Source organism: Elgaria multicarinata, chromosome 4 (assembly GCF_023053635.1).
Source record: "Elgaria multicarinata webbii isolate HBS135686 ecotype San Diego chromosome 4, rElgMul1.1.pri, whole genome shotgun sequence".
In the NCBI taxonomy this organism is placed as follows: domain Eukaryota; kingdom Metazoa; phylum Chordata; class Lepidosauria; order Squamata; family Anguidae; genus Elgaria; species Elgaria multicarinata.
In genome coordinates, this window is record NC_086174.1 from 19,534,965 (window position 1) to 19,562,243 (window position 27,279).

Below are 27,279 nucleotides of genomic sequence, written 5' to 3' on the forward strand. Positions count from 1 at the left end.
TGGGGGACGTTTTTCTAACACGGACTGGCCGAAGCTGACAGGAAAGTGGGATAGGAAATGTAGGCCCCGCTAGCCTCGGCAAGAGCCGCCGCCGCCGCCGCCCGCTGGGAAGCCTCCTTGGCTTTCTGAAGAACTGAGGTGAGTGCGGAAAGCAGCTGGATACCTTCTCGACAGCTCCAGAGCGCTGGTCCCTCAAGGCGAAGGCCAGTGTGGGTGTGTAAGAGGAAGCGGCTTGGTGTCCCCAGCCGATGGCAGGTCTGTGCGGGATGCTGGGAGTAGCGGGGAGGCTGCAGAGTCCGTCGCTGAAGGGACTGCAGAGTCCAGCCGGGAGCAGAAGCGTGGGTTAAATACGGTGTCCAGTCCGCGCTTCACAGCTGGAAAGCGAAACGGATGGGCGCGCTCTGTGGTTGCGATCCTCTTGCGCGCTTACTCGAGAGTAAGTCCCACGTAATTCTTTGGGCTTACTATTGAGGAAACGTGCCCAGGAAAGCAGACTACACTGGTGGTGGTACTGAGGAGAAGATAGAGGTCTGGGTTCCTGTAAGATAACTAACTCCAAACGAGGACAAGGAAGCTCCTGTAATTTTATATCAGTTGGTATTTTAAAAAAAACAACAGTTGGGTAGGAGAAGGGTGTTTCGCCCAGTCCAGTGTTTGGACAAGGCATGCGAAGGAAAGCTCTTCTGCTGTGGAACTCTCTGCCTCAAGATGTGGCGAGGGCCACTAGCTTAGATGGCTTTAAAAGGAAGGATGAGATAAATTCATGGAGGTATTAAGGCACAATCCTATGCATGTTTAGACAGAAAAAAAACCCCTACAATTCCCAGCATTCCTCAGCCAGCATGGAGTTGTAGGACTTTTACTGTTTAAACATGGATAGGATTGCTCCCTACTAGGACTATCAATGAACATGAATCATCCAGATTCAAAGGCACTATGCTTTTGCAGTACTAGATGCAGGGGAGTTGCGACAGAAGAAGGTTCTTGCCTATATGAATTGTTTGTTGGCTTCCCAGAGACATCTATTTGGCTGCTGTTGGAAAAGGAATGCGGGACTAGATCGACAATTGGTCTGATCTGACAGGGCAGCCCTTATATTCTTATTTAATAATAAGAATAACAATAATAAGAAGAAGAAGGGTCTCATTCAGTCAGCACCATAGTTCCAAGACCATGAAACCTAGAAATCTGAAACTTGGGATTCATACTCGGAGGGCCCTAGGGGCATGCACCTCGATACAGTTTGAAGCCAGGGGAGATTAGTCAGTTAAAGGACAATGCCTGCCCCCTCTCTCCTGCTGTGGGGCAGCCTAGGGATGCCAGTGAGCATGCCTTCACTCAGATGGCATGGACACAATGTGTCCAGTTCTAACAGCTGTTAGGTTTACTGAAAGGCTTTGCTGTATAGCAAAGCACACACCCAAGCACACACACACGTATGGGTGGGAGAGAGAGAGAGGTAGTCAGTATAGTCCAAGAGTCTTCAACCTTAGACTCAGGACTCTAATTAGGATTTCAAATTTCAAATTTATTTATCTAGAGTACATTTATATCCTGCCTCTCAGTTGCAAGAATTCTTGAGATGTCTAAAATGGTGTAAAAGTAATCCATATATATTTTGAATAAATCAATCAACAACCCTCTTCAGAAGCATATTAAAACTGTTAAAAGCTAAAGAAAAGAAGTTGTGTTTTAGTTATTTCCTCAGATTTTAAGAAAAGTATCCTGACAGATAAATAAAGTGAAGGAATTGCAGATATGAGTTGCCTTATGATAAAAAGGGTCTTCCTTTTTATGCTGTCCATCTTGCCTAAAAAAATCAGGTCCCTTGAAGGAGGGCATCAGAAGATTATCTTGATAGTTGAGCAGGTTAATACTATTGCATGCATACGTCTTTCTTGTATGGATGTCAAAATACAGAGGATGATAGGGCAGTTCCTGCAATTTTAACAGCTGTGTAGAAGAGCAAAGAACAGTTTGTCATACAGGGTGCACCTGGCATGATTACTTCTGCTATACCACTACTTGAAAAACAAGAACCCTGGTCGTCCTTTGCATCTGGAAATTTTTTTTTCTCTCTCTCTCTCTCCGTCTTTTATAAAGCTAATAAGAAAATAAATGCTAATACTGCCACTGATGCAACCTACCTAAGGTTAAGGTTTGACCCTCTTCTCCCAGCACTCCAGTATAGAGTAATGATGTAGTTCCTTCTAGGATGGCCAGTTACAAAAGTCCTCTTAACTGTTGAGTTGGAAGGGAGAGCATTTGGCAAGTACAGCCTTTCTTATGTGGGTCAGAGAGAGAGAGAGGGAAGAATGCTACTATATCTGATGAAATGTTTTCTTCTACGCAACTACAAAAGATGCAGAGGCTCTGTAGTCCTGTCAATACGGTCACACATTATCCTTTACTTTAAAGTAGACAACAAAAATATAATTCAATAGTACTCATTGTCTTCTCCAGATTTTTTATGTACATCTTATGTGTGTGCTTGGGTGAAGACAACCTCAAAATGACAATTTCTTCACAGAAAAAAGAAAATAAAATAATTTGCAACCTGTTTGTCACATTTGCTGATGCTCTAAAATGCAGTAGTCAATCGCAGTGGAAAAGCTTGGGTGCTCAATTCTGGCATGTGATCATCTACATGTGTGTTGCACACTGTTTCTCATACAGAAGTGTGTGCACTTTTGAATTTTTGTAGTATTTTAAGTTGTCTTGAGAAATCTTCATAGAGTGAATGAAAAGATTGGTATAAACTTGATATTTGTACACTTACATACAGCCATTTTTTGGGGTCCGAGTTCAGTATAGATGCTATCCTTGTATCAGTCAGGTAGACCCCCTGTCTAAAGTTTTTGTGTTTCATGTGTGTGTATGTACATGTGTTATTAGTACAGATTCTGTCTTTTGGATGTATATGTCTAGGGCTGGGGCATGCTGGGAGGTATAGGGGTTTGTTTTATGTCTAAACATGCATAGGATTGTGGCCTTAATGACTGGGATAGGAAATCTAGATGTTACACCACCACTCCACCCGCATAGTTAAAATATATCTGAACATTTACCACTTAAAATATATGACCTCATGGTAGAATAGAGTTGATCCTGCCCTACATTTCCTCTGTGTGTATACATGTGTGCAATTTACACACATAGGCTGTCAATTTCTGTGTGTGAGAGAGAGGGGGGATCTGCCTAAATGGACTGCAAGTCCATATGGTTGTAGGGTATATGGGTCTGCAGAAGTGTGCGATAAAGCCTGAAGGTTGAGGCCAGAACCTTAACAGCCAACATGAGGCTACTCTGTTATATTTAGTAAAGTTAATACTGATGTGGTATTATGACATTGTGAGTTTCCTGATTCTTTCAAGTAATAGCAAATGAAGTGGAGGAATGAAGAATGCAATTGGATGATATAACAACATTACATAGTTTGTGATGAGGGAGATGCAGGACAACTGCTTGTGGCAGGGGCATATGTTGGCCATAATGTGTTGCTAATACTAGCCTAATATGTTTTCTGAATGTAATAATGTAGATTGAATATATGCAAATATACTTATTTTGTCACTATTCAATTTTTATCCATGTTAAAGTGACCAGAGTGGATTGATTTTAATTCACCAGGGGAAAGGGCAGATTTAAATCAATCTTTTCATTCATTTCACATATTCTTAACAATTATGCATCCTATTTGGTTGATTTAACCACTAAAATGGTTTAAATTTAAATTTCTATCCAGACTTTCCACCAAAAAATTGCAACTAATATTTGCATTATCTGTGAGGGTATAATTCTTTCTAGTTTGCTACTTTGTATCACTTTTGTTCTTTTTCCTATATTACATAAATCATCTACAATCCCATTTCCACCCCAGAAACACAAAATAGCTGGTCTCTTTTAGACCGATAGGGGAGGGTGACCATATGAAAAGGAGGACAGGCTCCTGTATCTTTAACAGTTGTATTGAAAAGGGAATTTCAGCCAGTGTCATTTGTATGAATGCAGCACCTGGTGAAATTCCCTCTTCATCATAACAGTTAAAGCTGCAGGAGCCCTGCACTCTTGACCAGATACAAAAGATTGTCAATGACAATCTAATTCCTCCACAAGCAAGAGTGCAGATTCCATGCCAGATGGAGATTTAGGTGTTCTAAGCACCTTTTATAGACTTGTTTGTCAAACAGTAATTTAAGAATCTTTTCCTGTTTCTTTCCCGGAACCTGTTAAGCTAACTTCATTGTAATCTTGATTAAACTGTTTGCACACAGTTCTATTTGCTTTCATATACAGCTGGGCTCAGGTTAAGCTAGAAAAGAATATGGAAGTATCAAGGAATTTAATGAAATGTTACTCTGCTTTGGTGGGTACTAACTTCGGTTCCCCAAATATAGTAATGTTAACTTATCTTTGGCCTGCTTGCCAGAAACTATTTTATGCTACTTCATGCATTTTGTGCTATTTCATGTAAAGGCTTATGTTCTCAGTGATAAAACAGTATCAGAATATGCTGTGCCAAGCTGTCTGGGAACAGTATGATAATAGACAAAGTCGCATGATAAAGGGTTGCTCCGATAACGGATAGAGATCAAGGTTCTCTTAGACTTGGAGGAAATGGCCCTCATAAAACACCACGTTCTAATAACATTATAACTAGAACTTACTCCAGATAGGGGACAGGTTAAGAAACCTTTGCTTCTGCATGCAATTGGTTAATAGCTGTTGTTGCGGCAGGAGAAAATGGCTGAAGGGGTAGTGACTCCACCCCAATGAAAGATCATAAATATAGAGTGTTGGTCCAGTTGAATTTTGTATTTGGACAATCCTTTGAAGATACTATGAGAATTTAAAAATGCACACACAAACACACACTCACACCCCAGGGATGCTATACTTGGCCAGCAAGGAAGACTTTCTGGAGAACTCACCAGCCTTATATATTGCAATCTATCTTGTTTTATTAGCTTAACAGCATGCTCTGGTCTTTGTAAAGGTATTTTACTATTTCTCTCTCTCTCTCTCTCTCACACACACACACACCCTTATTAAGTCAGAAGTTAATAGGTTAAGAATTTTAAATCAGTGACTTAAAATGGTTTTAGGCACTTCCATTTTAGTTAGTTTGTGGATTCCTACTATTGTTTTGCTTTAGAGTTCTCTTAACACCAAGGAGATATGATGTTTCTTTGTTTTTACTTAAGTGGCATTTTTCCATCCAGTAAATTAATCTGTATCTGATCATTGCAAAACATGACCTCAGTTTTTCCCTTGTGTTATTTTACACATAATTCTTGCTAGTTTTGTTTGTTTAATTAAATGAGGTATCTTCATAATTTTAAAATATGAATAGCGCAACCCTATATATGTCTACTCAGAAGTAAGTCCAATTGAATTCATGGGACTTACTCCCAAATAGATAGGCATAGGATTGCAGTCTAAGAGGACAATCTTATGCATGTTTAAACAAAGAAGTCCTACAATTTCCAGCAATCTCGGTGGGAGTCCTATGATTATTATTATTATTTTTGTCTAAACATGCATAGGATTGCACGATAAGGCTCTTGTTCTACCAATGGGTATCTTGTGTCAGTTCCGTTACTGATAATAATTTTTTATATAACAAATGTCTCTTCAAGGCTAAAGATGCAAGCGAAAAATAAGGGATTATAGGTCGAAATTCCATGTGATGTCTAGTCTGTCTCAAGCACATATTTTCACATTAAGCTTCAGTCTTTCACAGCAGTTTATAACAAATTGATTCTTTTTGCTTTGAGTTTGTGCTAGTAACTTTATGCTACTTGATAAATAGAAGTTTCAACTTGATAATTTGAAAAAAATGAGAGAAAGCAGTGAAACTGATCGCATTTTACTTCAACGCTTATTCCACTAATCATTTTGTATTGGTGCCAATTTGTCTGTAATTATATGTTCTTTAATGCAGAAGTGTAATGGGCAACTCCAATTTGAAGTGAAAGGAGAAAGATTAATGAAAGCTATGAAGATACCAAAACCGTTCTATGCTTTAGCTATTTTTACATGTGCTGCTATTTATGCTGTATATGTGAAATGGAATTTGAACTTTAAAACAAAAGATGCAGATGACGATTTGGAAAACCAACTTGATAGTGAGACATCAAGAACAGATCAGGCAGTCCTTTATGGAATCATGTTTGATGCTGGAAGCACTGGGACTCGAATACATATATTCCAGTTCATACAGAAGCCAAAAGGTAGGGCATCCTGCTTCAGTTATTAATTCTTTTACTGTCTACTAATAGGAAGTTTTAAGGCATTGGTCGTCATGCCTATTCTGTTGTGTTCTCAGAATAATGATAATTATGTATATTGCAAAGCTTAACGAATGTCTTCAAGATTAAGGGAAGAAAGGAAGTGTTGCAAGTGCAACATAGTTAACATTTAATATATTTAACTATTTCAGTTTGGAACCCACCACACTCTGAGGGGGTTGGGATGGGTAACACTATAACTAAAATATTCCTCTACGTTCAGTATATTGTAGTGTGCTTATACAGCATTCTATTTTAGTTAATGTCACTGCATATAAGGATTAATCTAATCCCGCCTTCTCCAACAGGTGCCCTTCAGGTGTTTTAGTCTATAACTAATCATCCTGACCCTTGGCTATGCTGGTTAGGGCTGATGGGAATTGGAGTCAAGCAACATCTGGAGGGCATCGGGCTGGGGAAGGCTGGATTAGATTATGTAATCCTTACTTATATGCAGTGACATTAAATAAAATGGAATGCTATATAAACACACTACAATGTACTGAACAGCAAGTGTTGCCTCCCACCATCCTGCTTCATGTATGCTTGATTCATTTTTCCATCTTGTGGGGCTGAGATTACATGAGCTTTAACCTATTCTTGACTACTCCAGGAACAATTCTTCATTAATAGGAAGAGCACATGTGACCTAGACTAATAATAAGCAGTGCCCATGATGTGACTTTTTTTTAAGACAAGTATGGTCTTATTTAGGGGAGGCTCACTGCCAAAAGAAATTGAGATAGAATCAGTATGCGGAAAAAGCCTACCCGAGTTTCTGCCTTTGTGTTATGTTAGGAAAAAAGCCTAGTTTTGAGTTTATTATTATTTACTGCACTTACTAAAAGCATTGCCTCCTTTTAGACAGGATAGAAAAATATCTGCACCACAAAAAATGTAAGCGTGCCTGTTGTGGATGGACCTTACCTCAGGTCACATCTAGGGCCACAGCTAGACCTAAGGTTTATCCTGGGATCATCCAGGGTTCGCCCCTGCCTGAGCGCTGGATCCCCTGTGTGTCACCTAGATGAACAGGTTTGACCCCTGGACGATCCAGGGATAAACCTTAGGTCTAGCTACGGCCTAGGCTGGGCTATTGTAATGCGCTTTATGTAGTGCTGCCTTTGTAGACAATTCGGAAACTTCAGCTGGTGCAGAATGCAGCTGCCTGAGTATTGGTGGGGGCAAGGTGATCTGACCACATAACACCTATACTGCGCCAGCTGCGCTGGCTACCTGTGTATTTCTGAGCCCATTTCAAAGTGCTGATCTTGACCTTTAAAGCCCTAAATAGTTTGGGACCAAACTACTTGAAGGATCGCTTTTACCCATATCAGCCTGCCTGCATTTTAAGATCAGAAAGAGAGACCCTTCCCATCTGCCTACCAGTCAGCAAAATTAGGTGGGTCTCCACACGGGAGAGTGCCTTCTCAGCAGGGGCCCCACACTTGTGGAACAAACTCCCAGTGGTGGTCCGCCATGCACCATCCTTACAGGCTTTTAAGAAGGCCTTAAATGTTTTATTTTACTATGGCCTTCTCCTAAATGAAAACAGCCCTTGTTACTTTTATTGTTAGTCTTTACGGTTAGCTTTCATTGTTGTTAACTGATATTTTACTGTCTATCTTTCAGGATGCAAACCCTTCCAAGGCATCTTACAGGAAACATCAAAATACCTTTTCAAAAAACCCAATAAACAATATCAATCTATATCAGGTCATCAGGATCTTTCCTGCATGGCAGTTGTGGTAGATGACCAGTGTCAGCAGAGGAGACAGTCTAGCTGGAGCAGGTTTTGAGGTCTTGTTTACTAACACACCTCAATCTCTCATAAATGCACTATATTAGGGAGCAGGGTTTCAGATTAATTCCTTGATAAGGTTACCTTAATCTTCAGCATTTTAATTTGCAAACTGCTAGGTTGTGTGTTGATTAATTCCATTCTATTGCATTAATCTTTGTTTTTTAACAGAAATCCCTCGACTAATCCGTGCCACATTCAGAGCAATAAAACCAGGACTCTCTGCATATGCTGATGATGTTGATAAGGTAATTTGAAGTTTACATCTAAAGAGGGCATGTGTCTGATTCTCACTCTCCATGATCTGTGAATTAATAAATTTAGTCTACAGTCCACTACACACTTACCTGGGAGTAACTGACACTTCAAGGTCTTGGGCTGAGGTCTTTCCCATCGCCTGCTATCTGAACCTTTTAACTGGAGAGGAAATTACATTTCAGATGTAATTCACCTTCATATATAAGCATCCAACTCTACTAAAAGTGTTCTTTCTTTAACTGCTAAAATGAAACACTGTGCTCTTTTATCTCTCCAGAGTGCTCCAGGAATAAATGAGCTACTGGCAGTTGCTAAACAAGTTGTTCCTATGAAGTTGTGGAAGTCCACCCCTTTGGTCCTTAAAGCAACAGCTGGTTTAAGGCTGTTGCCTGGAGAAAAGGCACAAAAATTGCTGGATAAGGTACTTTCTTTTTTACTTCTGTTGTCTTTTTTAATACCTAAATCAGAATAGTGTATATAATATGTGCAGCTACCATGCTGAAATCATCTGACCTCTGCACTTCAGTTCACTATCTAATAATTAAACCTCCAGAATAAAGACTGTCAGTAGGATCTTAATAGAAAGCTGCATCAGAAATGCATTGTGATCTGCAGTGATACAGTTCATAATGATTTGGAGCTAAATGTCATCAGTAAAACTATGGGCTCATCTACACCAAGCAGGATATTCCACTATGAAAGGGGTATATAAAAGGCAGGAGCCACACTACTACTTTATAGCAGTATTGAAGTGCACTGACAACTGTTGGGGCCCATTGACACATACCATATACTGCTTTCATGCCACTTTCATAGTGTTATATCCTGCTTAGTGAAGATGTGTCATGGGCCCCAACAGTTGTCACTGCACTTCAGTACCACTATAAAGCAGTAGTGTAGATCCTGCAGTGCATTTCAATACTGCTGTAAAGCAGTAGTGTGGCTCCTGCCTTTTATATACCACTTTCGTACCACTTTCATAGTGGAATATCCTGTTTGGTGTAGATGAGCCCTATGATTTTAGACATTGAAAGCAATACATGGTCCCATGTGCTTCTCTTCCCCCCACTCTACATGCATGTACATTCCTAATTTTTCCCTCTGTTCTAGACAAGCAATGAATCGTGACTATCCGAGGTAACACCAAGGCAAAGTAAAAGGCAATGATGTGAATTTTGTGAGCAATTGTAGATGGGCAGGGAGCACATGCAGCCATGGTTAGCTGCTATGTGCCCTGTCTGTCAATGGTCCTGTTCAGAAGACATCTTAAACAATGGCATTAACCACGGTGAATAAGGCTTTTGGCCTTATTCATTGTGGTTAAAGCCATGGTTTAAGGTGTCTTCTGAATGGAGCCATTATCCTTCAATTTATAGTTTATGGGTGCTTCCAGACAAAGCTTTTATTCTATAATTGTCCTGCTTCAAACACAGAGTTTTACTAGGGTCCAGGCAAAATCATCTTCCATTTGTATTCCTCCCATATTTCTCTACTGCTTTTTTTGGCTTTTTTCATGCCAGGAAAAAATCTGTTGAGAAGGAAAAGATGGAATAAGCACATTATTATTATTAGTAGTAGTAGTAGTAGTAGTAGTATCCCGCCTTTTGCCCAATGCTGGGCCTCAAGGCGGCCTTACAAAGTTTAAAACATACATTGGGGTAGTGGTGGTGGTGAAACACCATAAACATTTAAAATACACAACAAAATTATAAGACATTAACATAGATGGAGGGCCAGATTCTCCAAAGGCCTGCTAGAACAAAAAAGTTTTAGCCTGCTTCCGAAAGCCCATCAAGGAGGGAGCCAGCCTAGCTTCCCCGGGAAGAAAGTTCCAAAGCACTGGAGCAGGCACCGAGAAGGCCCTCTCCAATGTTCCCACCAAGCATGCCTGTGAAGATAGCGGGACTGTAAGAAGGGCTTCTCCAGAAGATCTCAAAGCACGGGCAGGCTCATAAGGGAGAATACAGTCTTTCAAATAACCTGGACCTGAGCCATATAGGGCTTTATAGGTCATAACCAGCACTTTGAATTAAGCACTTTGAATTAAACAGACTGGAAGCCAGTGGAGTTGTTTTAACAGGGGAGTTGTATGCTCCCAGTAGCTTTTGATTTGTAGTGCTAGGCGCCCTCTGACTTCAAGTACCCTGTCAGATAAGCACATGGAAGGTCTCATGATATGACACACTGAATTTATAACCTTCCAAAAGCTGGGCACTTCTAGCCTTCAAGATAAAGTGCAGAAAACAATAATTCTTGCTTATCATGTTAATAGTTTAACTTAGTTGGGCTAGGTTATTTTTTCTGAATTCCAAGTATTCTTCTGGAAGATATTTCCATTCCCTAGGAGTGTGTGCAGGGAAATACTTTCTGTTGGTGTGCGTAATGCTTTAAGGAAGACTACTATAATACTCAAAATATTTTGCTGAACATTGAGGTGGAGTCTATCTTGCTTGTTCTTTTTCATTTTAGCTATTACCAAAAAGTGAAAAAATATTTCCCATCATATAGTTTTTCTCTGGGTGCTCTTTTGAGTCCCTTATGATTACTTTACTCAAGGGTATGAACAAGTTAGTTACTTGAGCAAGAAGCTAAATTTCTGAACCTTGGTTAACCTCAGTAGACCACTTATGATTATTTGATTATACACCTCATGGAGACAAATGTACTGGTCAGTTCTTTACAAATTTTGTATCCCTCCAATTTACTAATATTTTATTAATTCCTTTATATTCAATTTAATGTAGTAATGGTCTGTTGACTGTAAATAAAGATTGATTGATATTTTGCTATATGTCAGGGACTAAATTCTGAGCAAATTCACCTTTTATGGGGCAAAGGAAGGGGTTTATTTTTTTACTTTAAATTTACTTCAATAAAAAATTTAAAAGCTGTATTTTAAATTTAGGTGAAAGAAATTTTTCAAGAGTCCCCATTCCTTGTAAGGAATGACTGTGTCTCTATAATGGAAGGAACAGATGAAGGTAGGTTGAATTTGTTTTTCACTGACTTCATACAATTACTTTGATTTTGCAATAAAATCGTTGTACAACAGACAAAGGGGCAAGTGCAGTTGTTTTTTCAAAATACCTATATAACACTGTGTCTTATTCACATGGCATTTACAGAGTAACATAAGCACACATTCAAAAAGGTCCCTGCCCCAATGAGCTTTAGAATACTAGCAAAGGTGAGGTGACAGTGAGAGAGGTGCAAGTAACAAGAACAGAATATGAGCCTTCACTGTAGTTAATTCAGTGTTTTTTTCTAGTTCCTATACAGCTACTAATACTTGGCTATTAGGTTGCTTTCAGACTTCGTTTTTGTTTCAATAATTGGATATGTGGGCTGTGGCAAGATTCTGTAGATATGGTGTTTTCTATTTACAGTATGCTTTATTTTAGAAATTACTTAGGGTAGTTTCACACAGACCATGTAAATATCACTTGAGTATAAGGGACGGTGTTCCCATTGTTGCTGTGGACCAGCTAGGATCATACATCCATGAAAACAGGATTCTTTGCATGCATCCCTAATATTTTAGGTGATATTTTCAATAAGCATTGCCTTTAGCATACAAAGGTCTTCCCCCCCCCACCCCGCCATATAATTGTAGCCAATTTAGACCCCATTGGCATGTATATAAGTTACAATTGTTTGTTTCAGCATGCATCCCTTGAATCTTCTTTGTCATTCTCTTGCTCATTCATTCATTTTGGAGAAATCCTGTTTGAAAAAACCTGACCTGTTTGATTTTTTAAATATCAATTTATTTCTAGAGGTGGCAAACTCTTTTGTGTGAATCCATATAATTTCATTTTTTTTTAAACCAGGTATTTCAGCATGGATCACTGTTAACTTTTTAACAGGTATGTGTATAAGTAAACTGTGATCTGCCACTATGAGTTTTCTATTGTGATCCTTTCTAATTGGCCAATTTGGGATTTGCGCTATAAAATTACAAGATGTACAGCACAATCCTGTGCATATTTACTTGGTCTTCAGTATAACTGTGTTCAGTGGGAGTTGCTCCCAAATGTGTACACAGTATTCCAGTCTTGGTTGCCTCAGGCAAATCCTCCACAGAAGGTCTGGATTTAAGAACTGTATGGGTTTAAAATATACTTTGGCAAATACAGATAAATAGAATAGCTGCATGTCTTTTTTGACTTTGTAATACAAAATATATTTCTAGCATTTACATCAGAAGTGGGAGGGGCTGTGGCTCAGTGGTAGAACACCTGCTTTGCATGCAGAAGGTCTGAGGTGAATCCCTGGCATCTCTAGGTAGGGCTGGAAAAATTCCTGCCTGAAATCCTGGAGAGCTGCTACCAGTCAGTGTTGACAATACTGGGCTAGATGGTCTTACTCAGTATAAGGCGCTTTCCTATGCAGAGTGCTCCTGTTTAGAATCCCAGCCAGCCAGCCATGCCTTTTACCAAGATACTCCATTTCATTTCTGATTCCTATAGTTTCCTTTGTTCCTAAGTACAAATAATATTAAGCAGAATGAACTAGAGCAGAGTGACCTGTACGTTGGGCACAATCCCCACAGAGATGCAATGCTAGTGCATGGAGGGATCTTCACTTTGTTTAACACATGCTGCTTTCACCTCCACTTGGAGAGTTGAGCGATGGCAATGTGCATACACCCAAGAAGTGACTATTCGCTTGTTGTGTCTTGATTAATGGAGATGAGTGGCGATAGAACAAGTCTCCATTTACTGTGGAGTACCTTGGCTTTTTAACTGCCCTTTCCCCTCTTTTTCCATTGATCTTTGTTCACATACCCAGGAATAACTGTGAACCATAAGCCTGGTAATCTGTACGTGCTGTTGGGAATGTTCAAATGTTTTTCTTGGCTTGGAGATGTTCACACCAACAAAATGTCATGACAACATTTCCTTAATTTTCTTTTGTCAAATAATGCATTGCAGGTAGCTTGAAAACTCCAGGAAAGATATGTGTAGGAATGCTGGATTTAGGAGGTGGATCAACTCAGATCACATTTCGCCCAAGCACTGAGGTAATAAGAAAGAATACAAGTCCCTTTATCAAAATAGTTGTGATGAACCACCAGATATTTTGCCCTTTCTTTTGTTACCAATTTGATTTTGGATGTCAAACATGCCAGTTTGAGTGTATATGCAGAGCTTATACACTCAGGAAGATGCAAGTGCGTTAACGGTTGCCAACAACAACAACAAAAAATCTAAAAAGAACACTTCAAAACAAAATCTTATTCATGAGGTGGCATTAAGACTGCAAAACTAAACACACAAGCGCTCCACTAACATGATGCCACAACTTTGTGGTATTGAACACTGACCTGGAATATTGCATTCCTACAGTAGTGTGGGCTAATGTTTCAGGACCAGTAAGTACCATAATCTCTACATACAGTTTAGTGGTGCTGCACAAAGCTATTACAGGCTGTAGAGGTGGGTGGAGATGTGAAACAAAGTTCAAGATTGGGGAACTTCTCCATCATCCATATGGCCTACTCTGTACGTTGCCACACCCCTAATACTGTAACTAGTTGTACTTGGATTGCAACTGACATGCAACATGACAAGATTGACTTGCCTTACTCTGTAGGGCTAAGGGCTACTTCACACAATAAAAAGTGATGTTTGGTGTGTGTGCTTCATTTATTTATTTATGTGGTGAACTTTGTAACATGTGCAGGGAAGGGAGATGTAGTTTATTTATTTATTTATTTATTTATTACATTTTTATACTGCCCAATAGCCGAAGCTCTCTGGGCGGTTCACAAAAAGCTCTCTGGGCGGTTCACAAAAAGCTCTCTGGGCGGTTACTACAGTTATTATTATTATTATTATTATTATTTATTTATTTATTTATTTATTTATATAGCACCATCAATGTACATGGTGCTGTACAGAGTAAAACAGTAAATAGCAAGACCCTGCCGCATAGGCTTACATTCTAATAAAATCATAATAAAACAATAAGGAGGGGAAGAGAATGCAAACAGGCACAGGGTAGGGTAAACAGGCACTGGGTAGGGTAAAACCAACAGTATAAAGTCAGAACAAAATCAAGTTGTGAGCCTGCAGTAAATACAAGAGATGACATACTTTCACAAATGGTTGTAAATTTACATAAAAGGTATTGGCTTGTATCCAGTGCACCTGAGCAAACAGAACGTCCCATTCCCTGTTCCAACCAGTCGTCCTTAAGATTTTATAGCTACCTATCTGGCATACATGGACATAGTTGTTAGAGCTTAGGTAATCTTGTTTAGTAGGTTTCTCGTTCTTCCAAGGTCTCTCTGGTCAACCATGTCAAAATTGTACCACTTATAACATTCTACTTAGCAATAGCTCTAATTATTTTAGTGCACTCATCTGTGCACTTTCACTTTTTGGACTCGGTCATACCTCTTACTCAGAACCTCAGGAGGATCTCTCCATAACACAGCCAGGCTTACATTTTACCTCAAAAGCACCCTTCTGAGTGTCTGTCTCTGCCCTGAGGTAATGAGCTTTGTATTTTTAAGAGTTCACAACCCATCTGTAACAAGTTTTTTTAAAAGCCCAGTTCCAAGAAAACATTTTTACTCTTAAAGCTAGCTTGTATCATACATAGCTAATCAATTTGTTTCTAGTCCGTTGCAGTTACCAGACACAGATTATTATGAATAGCACACCTATAAAATACAATGAATTCTTAACAAAACATGTTACATTCATACTTGTGACACCCACTGAAGCCCTCTTTGTCCCCCAGAAGCTTCTGAGGATCAGGGGACCCTCAGGAAAGGCATGTGTGGTGATAGTTACAGTAACAGAGGGAAAGTGGAGGGAATCATAAGATCAGACTCATGTCCATCTAGTCCAGCATTCTGTTCACACTGTGGTCAACCAGCTACCCAGAGAAAACCCATTAGTAGGAGAAGAGTGCAACAGCACCCTCCTGCCCATGTTCCCCAGCAACTTTTTTTTTTTTTTTGTGAACCGCCCAGAGAGCTTCGGCTATTGGGTGGTATAAAAATGTAATATATAAATAAATTATATACATAGGCATACTGCATCAGAAACTGCCTCAACACTAGTAGCCATTGATAGCCTTCTCCTCCATGAATTTGTCCAATCCCCTTTCGAAACCATAGTTTAATTCTATAGTTTGACTATGTGCTGTGTGAAGAAGTACTTCCTTTTATCTGTCCTGAATCTCCCAACAATCAGCTTCATGCAATGACCCCGGATACTAGTATTATGAGAGAGAAAAATCTCGCTATCCACTTTTTCCACACCATGCATAATTTTGTACACCTCTATCATGTCTCCCCATACTTACCATTTTTCTAAGCTAAACAATCCCAGCTGTTGTAACCTTTCCTCATAGGGGAGTTGCTCCAGCCCATTGATCATTTTAGTTGCCCTTTTTTGCACTTTTTCCAATTTTCCAATATCCTTTTTTAGGTGCAGTGACCAGAACTCTATGCAGTATTCCAAGTGTTGTTGCACCATTCATTTGTATAAGGAGAGTGTGATCTCGGCAGTTTTATTTTCTGTTCCTTTCCTAATTATGTCTAACATGGAATTTTCCTTCTTACAACCACTGCACACTGCATTGACATTTTCAGCAAGCTGTCCAGCACAACCCTAAGTAACCTCTAGGTCAGATCCCAGCATCTTATACTTGAAGTTGGGATTTTTTGTCCCAATGTGCATTATTTTACACTTCACAATGAGATGGAACCCTTCTGGCTTTTCCTCAGGAAGTTTTACAAGGAGAGGCTTTTGTTCCAACCTTCTGAGTGCACTGAAATATAGTTAAAAGCAAATTAAGATGCTCCCTTTCGGGGGTGTTATGGCATAAGTGCAGCCCTCTGCTTTTTGTTTTGAACATGCAGTTACTGAACATGTTTGCCTTGTGTTTGTAGGCATGTTTCTCCCCTTCAGATATAACAGTGATCACTATGGGGCTTGTTGGGGAAATACTCCAAGCACTACTTTTTCATAAGTGATGTTTCTAAACTAACCGTCCTCAGAAGGTTGTCATAAGGATAAAAGGGATGTGGGGGGTGGGGAAGAATGTTGCACATTAAAATTATCTTGGAGGAAGGACAGGAGGAAAATGTAATAAACGTCTGAGTATTTTAAACTCGGTTGCCAGTTCCAAATGTGTATAAGCTATTCTTCCTCGTTTATTTGAAATGAAATCAAAGTGCCATGAAAGGGAATTGACATTTCAGTAGGGTCCCTAATGTGCATAATAAAAGAACTTTACAATGTGCACAACTTTTTCCCCATTTAAACTGTATGCTTGTTGTTTTTTTCTGTTTTTTACAGTGACCGTGATGCATAACTGTATAAAAATTATGTATGTATTTGGTTCAAAGAACTTCAGAATGCTTTGTCAACCCTCCAACAGTGTTTTGCTTTATTATTTTCTTTGCACAAAATATTCAAAAAGTGGGTTTTTTTTCTCTCTTCACAGACAATTCTGGAGAGCTCATCCGCTGGTCGCATCACTTCATTTCAGTTGCTCAACACCACATACCAACTGTATTCATACAGGTTAGTTGTGAGAAGGAATTTAATCCATAAGATGGGATGACAAATGCATTTTAAAATATAATAGTTGTCATAATTTATTACTTAAAAAAGCATGCCAAAACCCATGGCTTGTAGTAGCATTGTGGCTTTGGTAAAATAGCATAAGCTTCCGTAGGTGACATTCTGCTTCATCAGATGCTGAGGTTGCTGGCAAAGTAGGCTGCTGCCTACAAAAGCTTATGCCATTTTGTTAAAAAAAAGCTTCTTAAACATTAGTCTCAAGGTGCTGACATGGCATTACTATATATTTACCTTCTGATCCTTCTTAGGGCAATTTCATGCTGCTTGTATTTATCAAACATGCAGCAAGACAATAATTGGGCAGTGAGGGTCAGTCCACAAAAACGGAGAACATATTTCACCATTTGGCCCACTTTTACTTAAATCATAAGCTATGAAATCAGACTGTATGGATCCATTTCACCAATATTGTGAAATGAGGTTTATAAAGGGTTACAGAAAATTAGTTGCACTAAATTGTTCCTATAAGTAGAATAGTAGTTTCTTGCATGGTTGGGGTTGTTGCAAGTTGGAAATTTGGACTTCCCGTGGTACCTGCTAAATCCTGAAGAGCCTTCTCTTATATATAATACAAAGTTTCTACTTCTCATGCAAAGCAAGTTTTCAAAGCTTCTGACAGCTTCAGGATTCAATAACTGTTAAGTCTAATGCATTCTGTATATGTTTATGTAGAGCCAATCCTCAACAGATACTGTGTGCTTAACAGATACTAATAAACAGTAAAACGGAATTCGTATTCGTCTCAGTACCAAATTATTGTTTTGATCTTCTTTTTATCCACCTCTCTAGTTACTTAGGACTTGGATTAATGTCGGCAAGGTTGGCAATTTTAGGAGGAGTTGAAGGACAAGCCTGTAAGTATTACATGTTACTTGAGTCAGGCATGGGGAATTTTAATTAGTTTGTTTGATCGGTTTCTTTTTAAAAAACTAGTTTATTAATGTATCTTTAAAACGATAGCATTTGACTATGTGTAACCCTTTTAAAAAACTGTGTGTGTCTATACTTAAAAGGATTATACGTTGTAAAATGATGCATACAGAATTGACAAATGAATATAAATACATGCATTCCTATAAATGGACTATATTGGCACCAGTCACTTCATTGCAACTTTATAAACAAAACAGAACAAAACAAAGGTACTACAAAGGAACTTGGTTCCTTAGACCAATGTAAACAATAAGTAGAGATGTACATCATCTTCAAATGATCCTTCCAGAAACTAATAAAAATTGACCACTTCCTTATAGATTTTCATAAATTTGATTTTTACAAAACCAAACACTATTTTTATATATATAATATTATTATTATATTTATTTGTATCCCGCCTTTTGCCCAATGCTGGGCCTCAAGGCGGCCTTACAAAGTTTAAAATATACATAGGGGGAAACAGTATAAACAAACACTATACGTATGTTTATGCCTTATAGCTATATTCGAAATCCTGTAGAACCAATCTGAGAGAGATGGTGCCACTTTCTTTTTCCAATTGACATTTTAGGTGCAGTCATATCTACACCAGCTATATCAATGCATCTTTCCAAAAGAATTTAATGAGGGTGCTGTCTGATCAGGATGCCTGTCAGCCTCTGAGCTTGGAGGCTGGTGGGCATCCTATGCAGAGCGTGAAAGGAGTGCAAAGGTGGTCTTCGCCTCCGTGTTCCTCCTAGGAACATTTTCACTAGACAGGCTTTTTCGCCAATCTAGGTGGGGCTCTGTGGAGAGGGAGGGAAGGAGGCTGGTAAGGCCAGAGGATTCTTTATAAGTTGGCCTCCTCAGTCCTGTCCCCCAGCCCACAGAACCACCCCCTTTCCCTCCTCTCTGAGGTCACTTTTGCAAGCTCGGAGAGGAAACCAGCGCATTTCTCTCCATCCACGTCTGTCACCTTGCTCTGATGTTGCAATGGAGGTGTGGCTGTACGATGGGACCCCTGATTGGTCACCATCAGCTGGACAGGAAGGAGGGGGTGGGCCAGTGAGCTGAATGGCCATCTCCGCACCTCCTCTGGTGTTGGGAGAAGAGCTTGGAAAGCCCCACGAGGTAGGAGGTGGAACCAGTGAGGGACACAACGACACTCAGCGGCATTCATGTGGTGGAGCATGGGTGACAGTGGCTCTTCTTTCCCCCTTCTTCCCCCTCCCGTTAATGGCTACAAACCCCATGCTTACTCCTTGGAGTGGGGACAACCCCCAAGGAGGTCAAGTGAGGGGCTCGCAGCACCAATGTGCTCTTGTCAAGGCACCCCCTAGGCAGGGTCTTCCAGGACCTTGGTCAGCTCTGAATTAGCTGAGACACAAGTGGGGGGGAGCACTATGTGGGTAGTGTTTAAGTGTTTTTGCTTCTGATTGAGCATGGGGAGTGTGGAAATGCATTGCCAGTTAAGATCAAGAGGAAGATCTCTGTGTGGTCCTTTCTCAGTGCATTTTTCTTATTACAGTGAAGGAAGGTGCAGAGCTAACAAGTCCTTGCTTATCACCTGATTTCCAAGGAGAATGGGAGCATGCCAAGATAACATACAAAATTAAAGGGCAGAAGGCAGGTATAGTAACCTAGTTGCCTCTTCACTTGGTAATATGCTTTTGCTCTCAGTATTTCTATTAACAATGAGGTTTACAAATGGACTTTATTTGTTGCAAATGGCAATGAGTTCCTCCCTATAGCAAGAGCTGTGTGTATACAACATGAGTGCAGAATGTGGTGTTGAGCTTTGTGAGAATCTCGTTTTTCTTAACTTTTAAAAGGCAAGTTTCTAGACCTTATAGTGATGTAACTGTGCTTGAAAGTGCCTAGAAGATGGCACAGTGAAATATGAGAAACTAAAGGGTTACTGAATAAGATTTTCCAGTGCAGAAGAGGCTTCAGTGCCCTGCATAATTTAGCCAGCTGCCTTACTTTCAATGGCAGGAGCACCCAGAAAATAGCCTCTGATATAGATCTCAGCAAGTGGGCAGATTGATACAGAGAAGGAGAATATAGAGAGAAACAGCAGAGGAAAGAGCCTTTTTGGTGGTGGTGCCCCTCTGTGGAATGCCTTCTCCAGGGAGCCTTACCTAGTGGCTACTTTGCTATCATTTCAGCATCAAGAAGACCTTTTTTATTTTCCAAGGCTTTTAAAACTAAGTCCCACAAGGAAGGATGGAAGGAAGTGGATATGACAAGAGGATATGAGAAGAGAAAACTGAGGGGGAATATGTTAGCACTTTTGAGGTACCTAAGGGCTTGTTACAGAGAAGAGGGCATCAACCTGTTCTCTATCATTCATGTCTGTAGGACACAAAATCATGGGCTTGTTCCTGGCAGGGTGATTTTGGTTGAACATCAGGAAAAACTTCCTAATGGTCAGAGCAGTCAGACAATGGAGCCAACTTCCTAGGCAAGTGGAAGGCTCTCTGTCACTGGAGGTATTCCAGAAGACAGTGGACAGTCATCTGTAAGGGATGTTTTAAACAAGATTTCTTGCACTGAGCAGCGGGTTGGAGTCGATGGCCTTAAATGGCCCCTTCCAACTCTATGATTCTAAACACAGCAAAAATTCATAATCTTTAAGCTGCTGTGAGTTTTTATCAGGTGAATTTTTTATTATGTGTTGTGGTATCTTATTTGCTCTATGGTATTTATATTTTTTACTCTGGAGAGCCACCCTGGGAATGTTGACTGGCCATGGAAGGACCACATAGAAATATAATGAATTTTTAAAATGACTAGCAGAAACAGAATAAATTATGTAAAATAAAAATGATTCTAATATGCATAATTTATGGGTGTGTGTAACCTTGCTTTGTTGCCACAGAAACATTTTTAAAAGCGTGGAATGTACACAGCTCTACTGGAATGTGGGGGGGAAATCCCATCCCCATTTCTACACAAAAAACAAAACAAAAAGGGAATGGTTTTTTTTAAGGCTCCAATCACAATCAGAGTGGGGACGGGGGTGGGGGGGAGCTTGGTGGGACCACAGGGAACCAATGACAGACCCTCCAAAATGCCATTTGGGTACAGTTGAAGCGGCTGTCACTGGCAAGGGCCACTGGAAGTAGCTCGGCCACAACTGCAAATAGCCATCATGAGTGTTCTTTGGAAGAGCGGCAGGGGTTTCTGCTGCTCTTGTTGAACAGTTCACTTCCCGATGCCTGTTACCCACAATGGGTTGGCATGTCCAGGTTCAGTTGACATGCCAACCCATCATAAGGAAAAAACCCTAGAACAAGCCATGGGTTCTTAGGGTGGCGTGTTGCCCATGCACAATCCACCCTGCAGGAATCAGTCTGGGTTCAGACGACACCACAACCCATCGTGGCTTCTCACCTATAATGGGTTGTCATGTCGTGCGAACCCAGTCTAAGAGTTTTTTGTGTGTGAAAGTCATGAATTCACTCTTAAAGATTCTAGAAACCTCTTTTCATTAGGCTGGATCGAGAGAAGTGTAATAGCAAGGACATTCCCCCACTTTAGCACTTGCGCTACCCAAAAAGCTGGTTCCAAGGGTTAAGAGGCTCCCCAGAGTGGTGTGTGACGGGGGGGAAATTAGCAGAAATGGTTAATACTTGCTGCTTAGACTACAAAACTTTGTATTGAGATTTTATGCCTCTGTTAAATAATATGGATATAGTACCATTGCTTTTCTGATGTCATTCTATCTCATTTACAGTATTCTGAAACTGTTTGCTAAACATGCCTACACAGACAATAAGCCTCATGTACTTGAATTTTATCACTAACACTGGAGTATTATGGATGGGTGTTTTGTTTTGTTTTCTCTTTTAGGAAAGCCTCTTTTTCAATCATGTTTTGATAAAATAGCAAAATTGCTTGCCAAAAAGGTTCACAGGACCAAAGAAGTAAAGGATATAGATTTTTATGCTTTTTCCTACTATTACGACTTGGCTGTGGATGCTAGTTTAATAGGTAAGCCTGCTTCTGGTTGTATTAGTGGTATAAAGGCGGTTGATAGCACAGTTTTTATTCCTACAAAGTTGGTTTCAGTGGATCGAAACCTTGTTTTTTACTGGTATTTTTTTTAAAAAAAATTAATATGATGTTTTATTCTTTTATCTTTTTATCTTTTATTGTTCACCACTCCAGAATCTTTTTAGATGTGTAACAGTACATAAATGTAAAGAGAATAAAATAAATAACTTCTTAGGAGCATTAATAGTGATACATCCAAATTGCTCTGCTGTACTTCCCACCCCACAAGTCAATATATGCAGGATGATTTGAGCTATGCTGTCCCCACAACTGGTTCACTGTCTGAGACAGGATTAGTGTGAGAGCTGGCAGAGGTGGCTTCTTGTAATGAGGGGTTGGGAGAAGGGTTTGCCCTCCTCAGGATTCTGCACCTCTCCTGGATTAGCACATAATCTGTAAAGTGGGGATATATATATTATTTTTTCATTGAGGTTACTATGGTTAGATATTCAGTGGCATAGTACAAAACCCTTATACCTACAGCAACAAGGAATGCTGACAGAAGTCCGACACCTGCTGCAGATAACTTATCATGATATGAGCGAACTTCTATAGTGTCTTCCCTTGACAATGGCTTAATTCTCACTGATGATAAACCATACCTGGGCTGTACCACTTTAGACTACAATTGAATGTTCCTCCATGAAGAAAGTTAGAAATGCTTCTAACCTAGCCTTACATTCTAGTTTTCTGTGTGCAGTGATGGTTTGTTTTTGTTGTATTGTATGGAGAAGTATTCAATCATCTTAGTCTGAATCAGGTTCATAATTGCCACCTCAGTAAATACTAAGCCAGGGTATTTACTACTTGAATTAACTGTGTATTAGAATACCTGTAGATTGTTATGCCAGTGCTATTCTCCCCTTCTCCACCTCCAATACTTGAAATGGCCATTTTTCTCTCTAGATAAAGAAAAAGGAGGGACCCTAGCAGTCAGTGACTTTGATACCTCTGCAAAGAATGGTAAGCCATTTCTTTTTTCTGCTTGTTTACTTGCTTACCTCAGATGAGGTATGAAAGCATCATAACGGGTTGACTATGAAGCTGTAGCCCAGCAGAGGGCCTCTTGTTCCTGAGAAAAAGTGAGTAAAATGGCTTGTGGAAATGGTTGTGTTAACAATATTATTTACTTTTTACATCTTTCGTTTTTTTGTCCTTAAAAGTGTGTAAAACCATGGAGGTTCAACAAGGAGAGCATCCTTTCCTCTGCATGGATCTTACCTATGTCAGTTTGCTGCTGGAAGAATTGGGCTTTCCAAAGAGCCACATTCTTAAGGTAATAATTCTTAACTACAGTATTTAGGGTTGAATGTAGTTAGTGTGTGTGTTTTTATAAAACATCCAGATTTCCCCTAGGAATGTCCAACAAAATCAATTTAAATTCATCAAGTTTTAAAAATATTCGTATTTCCTCTTTCACAGTCCCTGAATCGTTTAGAATCTTGTGACAAGGGCTTGAGTTAGAGCAGAGATGGGTAACTTCAGGGAGCCTGGAGGCCATTTTTCCCCCTCAACCCCCCCTTTCATGGACCACACTCATGGGGCACCTGGAAAAAAATGTAACAAAACAATGGTGCTACAGATTTGGCACGTTTAGCACTCTGTAGTGCTGACATGGCCATTTATTTTGCCGCAGTGGAGTGGGGAGAACAACAGCTGCATGCAGCTCACAGAGCATGTGTTGCCCACCCCTGAATTACATGAAGATGTTGAGGTGGAGCATAGAAGAAGAGACAGATAAAAACTATGGAGAGGGACAGGAATTATTATTATTATTAGTAGTAGTAGTAGTAGTAGTAGTATCCCACCTTTTGCCCAATACTGGGCCTCAAGGCGGCCTTACAAAATTTAAAACATATACATTTTAAAACCTAGGAAAAGAAAAGAAATGTACAAAAATTTAAATTAAATAAAATACAATATTAAAACATTAAAGGTTTAAAATACACGACAATTTTACAAGTCCTTAACATAGTTGGAGGACCAGATTATTCTCCAAAGGCCTGCCAGAACAAGGAAGTTTTTGCCTGCTTCCGAAAGCCCATCAAGGAGGGAGCCAGTCTAGCTTCCCCGGGAAGAGAGCTCCAAAGCACTGGAGCAGCCACCGAGAAGGCCCTCTCCCATGTTCCCACCAAGCGCATCTGTGAAGATCGTGGGACTGAAAGAAGGGCTTCCCCAGAAGATCTCAAAGTAGGGAACGATATCTAGAAGATTCCAAGTTTACCACTAATCACTCACAAAGTTCTTAAACTACAGATCAGAATACTATTTGCAAAACGAGTACTCTAATTTTAAAACATGCAAAACTTGTTTTGAGCACTCTGTTGACTTTTCCCATTTTGTAAATCTCCATCAGTCAAACAATGCAGCCATGAGAAACAGATGCTTTCCTTCTATCTTCTCTTCGCCACACTCCTTGGTTATGAAAACTAGGAGCCTGAGGTATCCAAATTCTTCCATGTTGCATAGTGAATATGAAAGAAAAGGGGGGAAAGAATCACCATGACCCTGGTTATATATATTGCACAGAGGTCTAGTTCACACATGCATGTTCATCTTTTAACTGCAACATCAACTGAATGGGACACCATGGATCCAACAACTCCCATATCTCCTGAGAAGTAAGCTTGCACATACAGCTGCCAGTAATGGTGTAGAGAAATCAATTGTGAAGTAGCCCAGAGAAATATCTCCATTTCCAATATTCTTGTCCTCTTTTCATTCTAGCTTGCTCGAAAAATCAACAACACTGAAACCAGCTGGGCTCTGGGAGCAATCCTTCAGTACATGGATTCAGTTCACAAGCTGTAATATTAGGGCTTTGGGAGCCTAGAGGATGTGATGCCTGCAACACTGCTGAATCTCAGTGGGTGTAAACCTGATCAATTCCTTGAAGAGGAGACTACTGCAAGGCCTATTGCTATTAGCGGATTATAACTGTAAGAGCAGCCATATATATATATATATGGCTTTGGCTTCTTTCAGCAGTGAACTCTGATGCTTCAGTTTTGGTGATTTAACCTATCAGAATTCTCTGTGGGATGACAAACCCAAAAGTGTTGCTCAAAATCCTGTGACTTTTTTCCAGAAAAGAATAGGCCATACCAGCTAAAACCAAGTCATGGGCACCATATCTGAGGTCAAACTGGATGAATGTAAAAACCATCCTGTGATTAATGATGAGAATTTGTTCATGTTTATCTGTTTATCTTATGGTCTCTGTGAGAAAAGCTTATCATCCTGGGACAGGCCTTTTGCCTTTGCTGCTGCTGGCATACTGAGGCTAGTGTCAGAAGCAACACGTGCAACTTTTTATTACTTTTTTGTGTTATATATGAAGACTAATGCATTGTGTCTGTTTAAAAATGCTTTGCTTGGTCAAACTTTTACTAGTACATATTGAGATTTGCTTTTGAAAGCTCTTCAGAGCCATTGGAGTACTGGCTTATTTTGGAGGTAATAACAGTTTTTTAAAGAACTGTTTCAACAAACTGAAATCAGTTGGAGTCTTTCCAATGACTTTGATTTTAGTTTCTTCTGAGGTGGTGCTTAGCAGGGCTAGAATTTTAATAAGCATCTCCTTGAAGGTGTAGGAAGATTGTGTGCTGATTTTCTGTAGATGTCCCTATCATTGTGGCTTCACTGGTACAAAAGGTGGCAGGGCCAAGCATCCTAACATGCAAATGTCCTCTGCCAAAAATGTCAGGATCCTGTGACTGTGCTTGAAACCTTTGGAGTTAGGAAGGCAAGTTAAATAATCAAAGGTGTAGAACAGATCTTGTAGGGTCAGGTTGATTTACAAGTCCCACTTCAAACATTAAAAGGAAAAATTCATTCCTGGAATCTCCTAATCCCACTGTAGGCTCTCATCTCAGGATATTAGGGGTAGCTTTAGATTTGGATTTACTGCCGCCCTAAGAATGCAGACCATTGTGCCTTGCTGTTCCACAGCCTCATGATGCAATACGGTGGCCACTGGATACTGATTATGGGAATTAAACCATAAGCAAAATAGCAACATACAGGTTTGCTTTGCTAATATTGTCTAGTCAAGGCAAAGAGTTGAGAGTCTGTTTCGGATGCTAATATCCAAAATCCACTCCCCTAATCCCTATCCTTAATTTCCTAAATTCATGTCCTCTCCTCCTCTCTTCCCGTCCTCATGTCAGCCGTCTTTGTGTCCAAATGGCACAATAAATTATTTTCCACTTGATGGTATTACTGAGATTAGTCAATTTACAATGGAAGGTTAAATACCCCAAGTGGAATCTTGCTACAATTCAATGTCCAATCATGATCAAAGAACCAATGAATTTTGGGTGGAGCAAATGCTAAATTGGATTTCAAAGTTGACCTTAGATCAATAAAGCACTGGGCTGTGATGGGCAGGAATGTATCATGGAATGTATCAGAAAAACGCTTGTGGAGATAGGCATCAGGATCCTATCTACCATCTAATACTTCATTTGTATATTTTCCTTAAGTATACACAGTGCACAAAATTGGCTCTTTTTTGGATAGGACCAGTTTTTTGCTGCTATCCAAAAGTAAAGCTGCTTACTAGTTTATCATGGGCATTTGTCTGTCTCATGGAGGATGCATTACACATTTTCTGGATACTCAAGAGGCAATTAAAAGGGTTTGGTAGTGATTGTATGCACTTGTAATTTTCCCCCTAATTTAAGTTATACATTGTGCACATGTACATTTTATACTAAGTTTGTATGTTTACAAGACTTCTTGGGCTAACATGAAGGACTTTATTTTAAACATTGTTCTTGGAGTGCCATTTCATATGACCATTGCCTTCCATTAATAAATGAATGTATTATTGTTGCACTGAACAAGGATTATAGAAATCTGTGCTAGGTCTAAAGGCAAAACTGCACATGATGCTGTATGTGTTGTTAGGAACCCTGCTAGTTCATAAAACTGCACACATTAATACGCATGGGGGGAGGAGTCTGATTTGTCAAGATTGCAGCATCCAGAGGGGCAAAGTTTGATGCTTTCCTCCCTTGCCGATTTGCATGGGGGCCACAGGGAAGCTGCCAGTGGTGACAATTGAGTGCTTTTTTGCTAATAGGCACGGGGTGTGTGTGTGGTTTTCATCAAGACTGCAGCTGGGGATAAAATAGTTAAAGCTCTCCTCTCTGCCTACTGCAGTCCCAATAAAAATTCACTCACTGCTATTTTTTACAAACTGACATGGTTCCTAATGAAATTTTTAGCATTGTGTGTAATTTGGCTGTATGGTGGAAACAGAGCAACCGTGGTAGTACTACAGTTCTATTAGTATACTTCACAGAGAGCATGAAGATCCAAAGTGGAGAAGGGGGAAGGCTGTAGA

At 39.8% G+C, this 27,279-nt stretch overlaps 1 protein-coding gene across 4 annotated transcripts; it reads left to right on the top strand.

Moving 5' to 3' along the window:
- Nucleotides 1–24,905, top strand: ENTPD6 (ectonucleoside triphosphate diphosphohydrolase 6). 4 transcript variants are annotated; one of them, XM_063123901.1, is made up of 14 exons: nt 1–138; nt 5,945–6,233; nt 8,263–8,339; nt 8,627–8,770; nt 11,255–11,330; nt 12,180–12,215; nt 13,284–13,372; nt 16,816–16,895; nt 17,745–17,809; nt 19,399–19,500; nt 21,726–21,866; nt 22,836–22,892; nt 23,093–23,205; nt 24,657–24,905. In XM_063123901.1, the coding sequence occupies exons 2-14, from the start codon at nt 5,990–5,992 to the stop codon at nt 24,738–24,740; spliced, it is 1,308 nt and encodes a 435-aa protein (XP_062979971.1). In that variant the 5' UTR covers nt 1–138; nt 5,945–5,989; the 3' UTR covers nt 24,741–24,905. The 4 variants fall into 4 exon arrangements, with proteins under 4 accessions (XP_062979971.1, XP_062979969.1, XP_062979970.1 ...); XM_063123899.1 differs by lacking the exon at nt 1–138 and having other exon boundaries at nt 5,918–6,233; XM_063123900.1 differs by lacking the exons at nt 1–138; nt 12,180–12,215 and having other exon boundaries at nt 5,918–6,233.
- The last annotated feature ends 2,374 nt before the right edge of the window (nt 24,906–27,279 follow it).

Coding starts and splice junctions, on each gene's coding strand:
- ENTPD6 (XM_063123899.1), top strand. CDS start 5,939: ATGCAGAAGTGTAATGGGCAACTCCAATTTGAAGTGAAAGGAGAAAGA. Junction 8,340..8,626: donor ATGCTGATGATGTTGATAAG/GTAATTTGAAGT, acceptor TTATCTCTCCAG/AGTGCTCCAGGAATAAATGA. Junction 21,867..22,835: donor TGTGGATGCTAGTTTAATAG/GTAAGCCTGCTT, acceptor TTTTCTCTCTAG/ATAAAGAAAAAGGAGGGACC.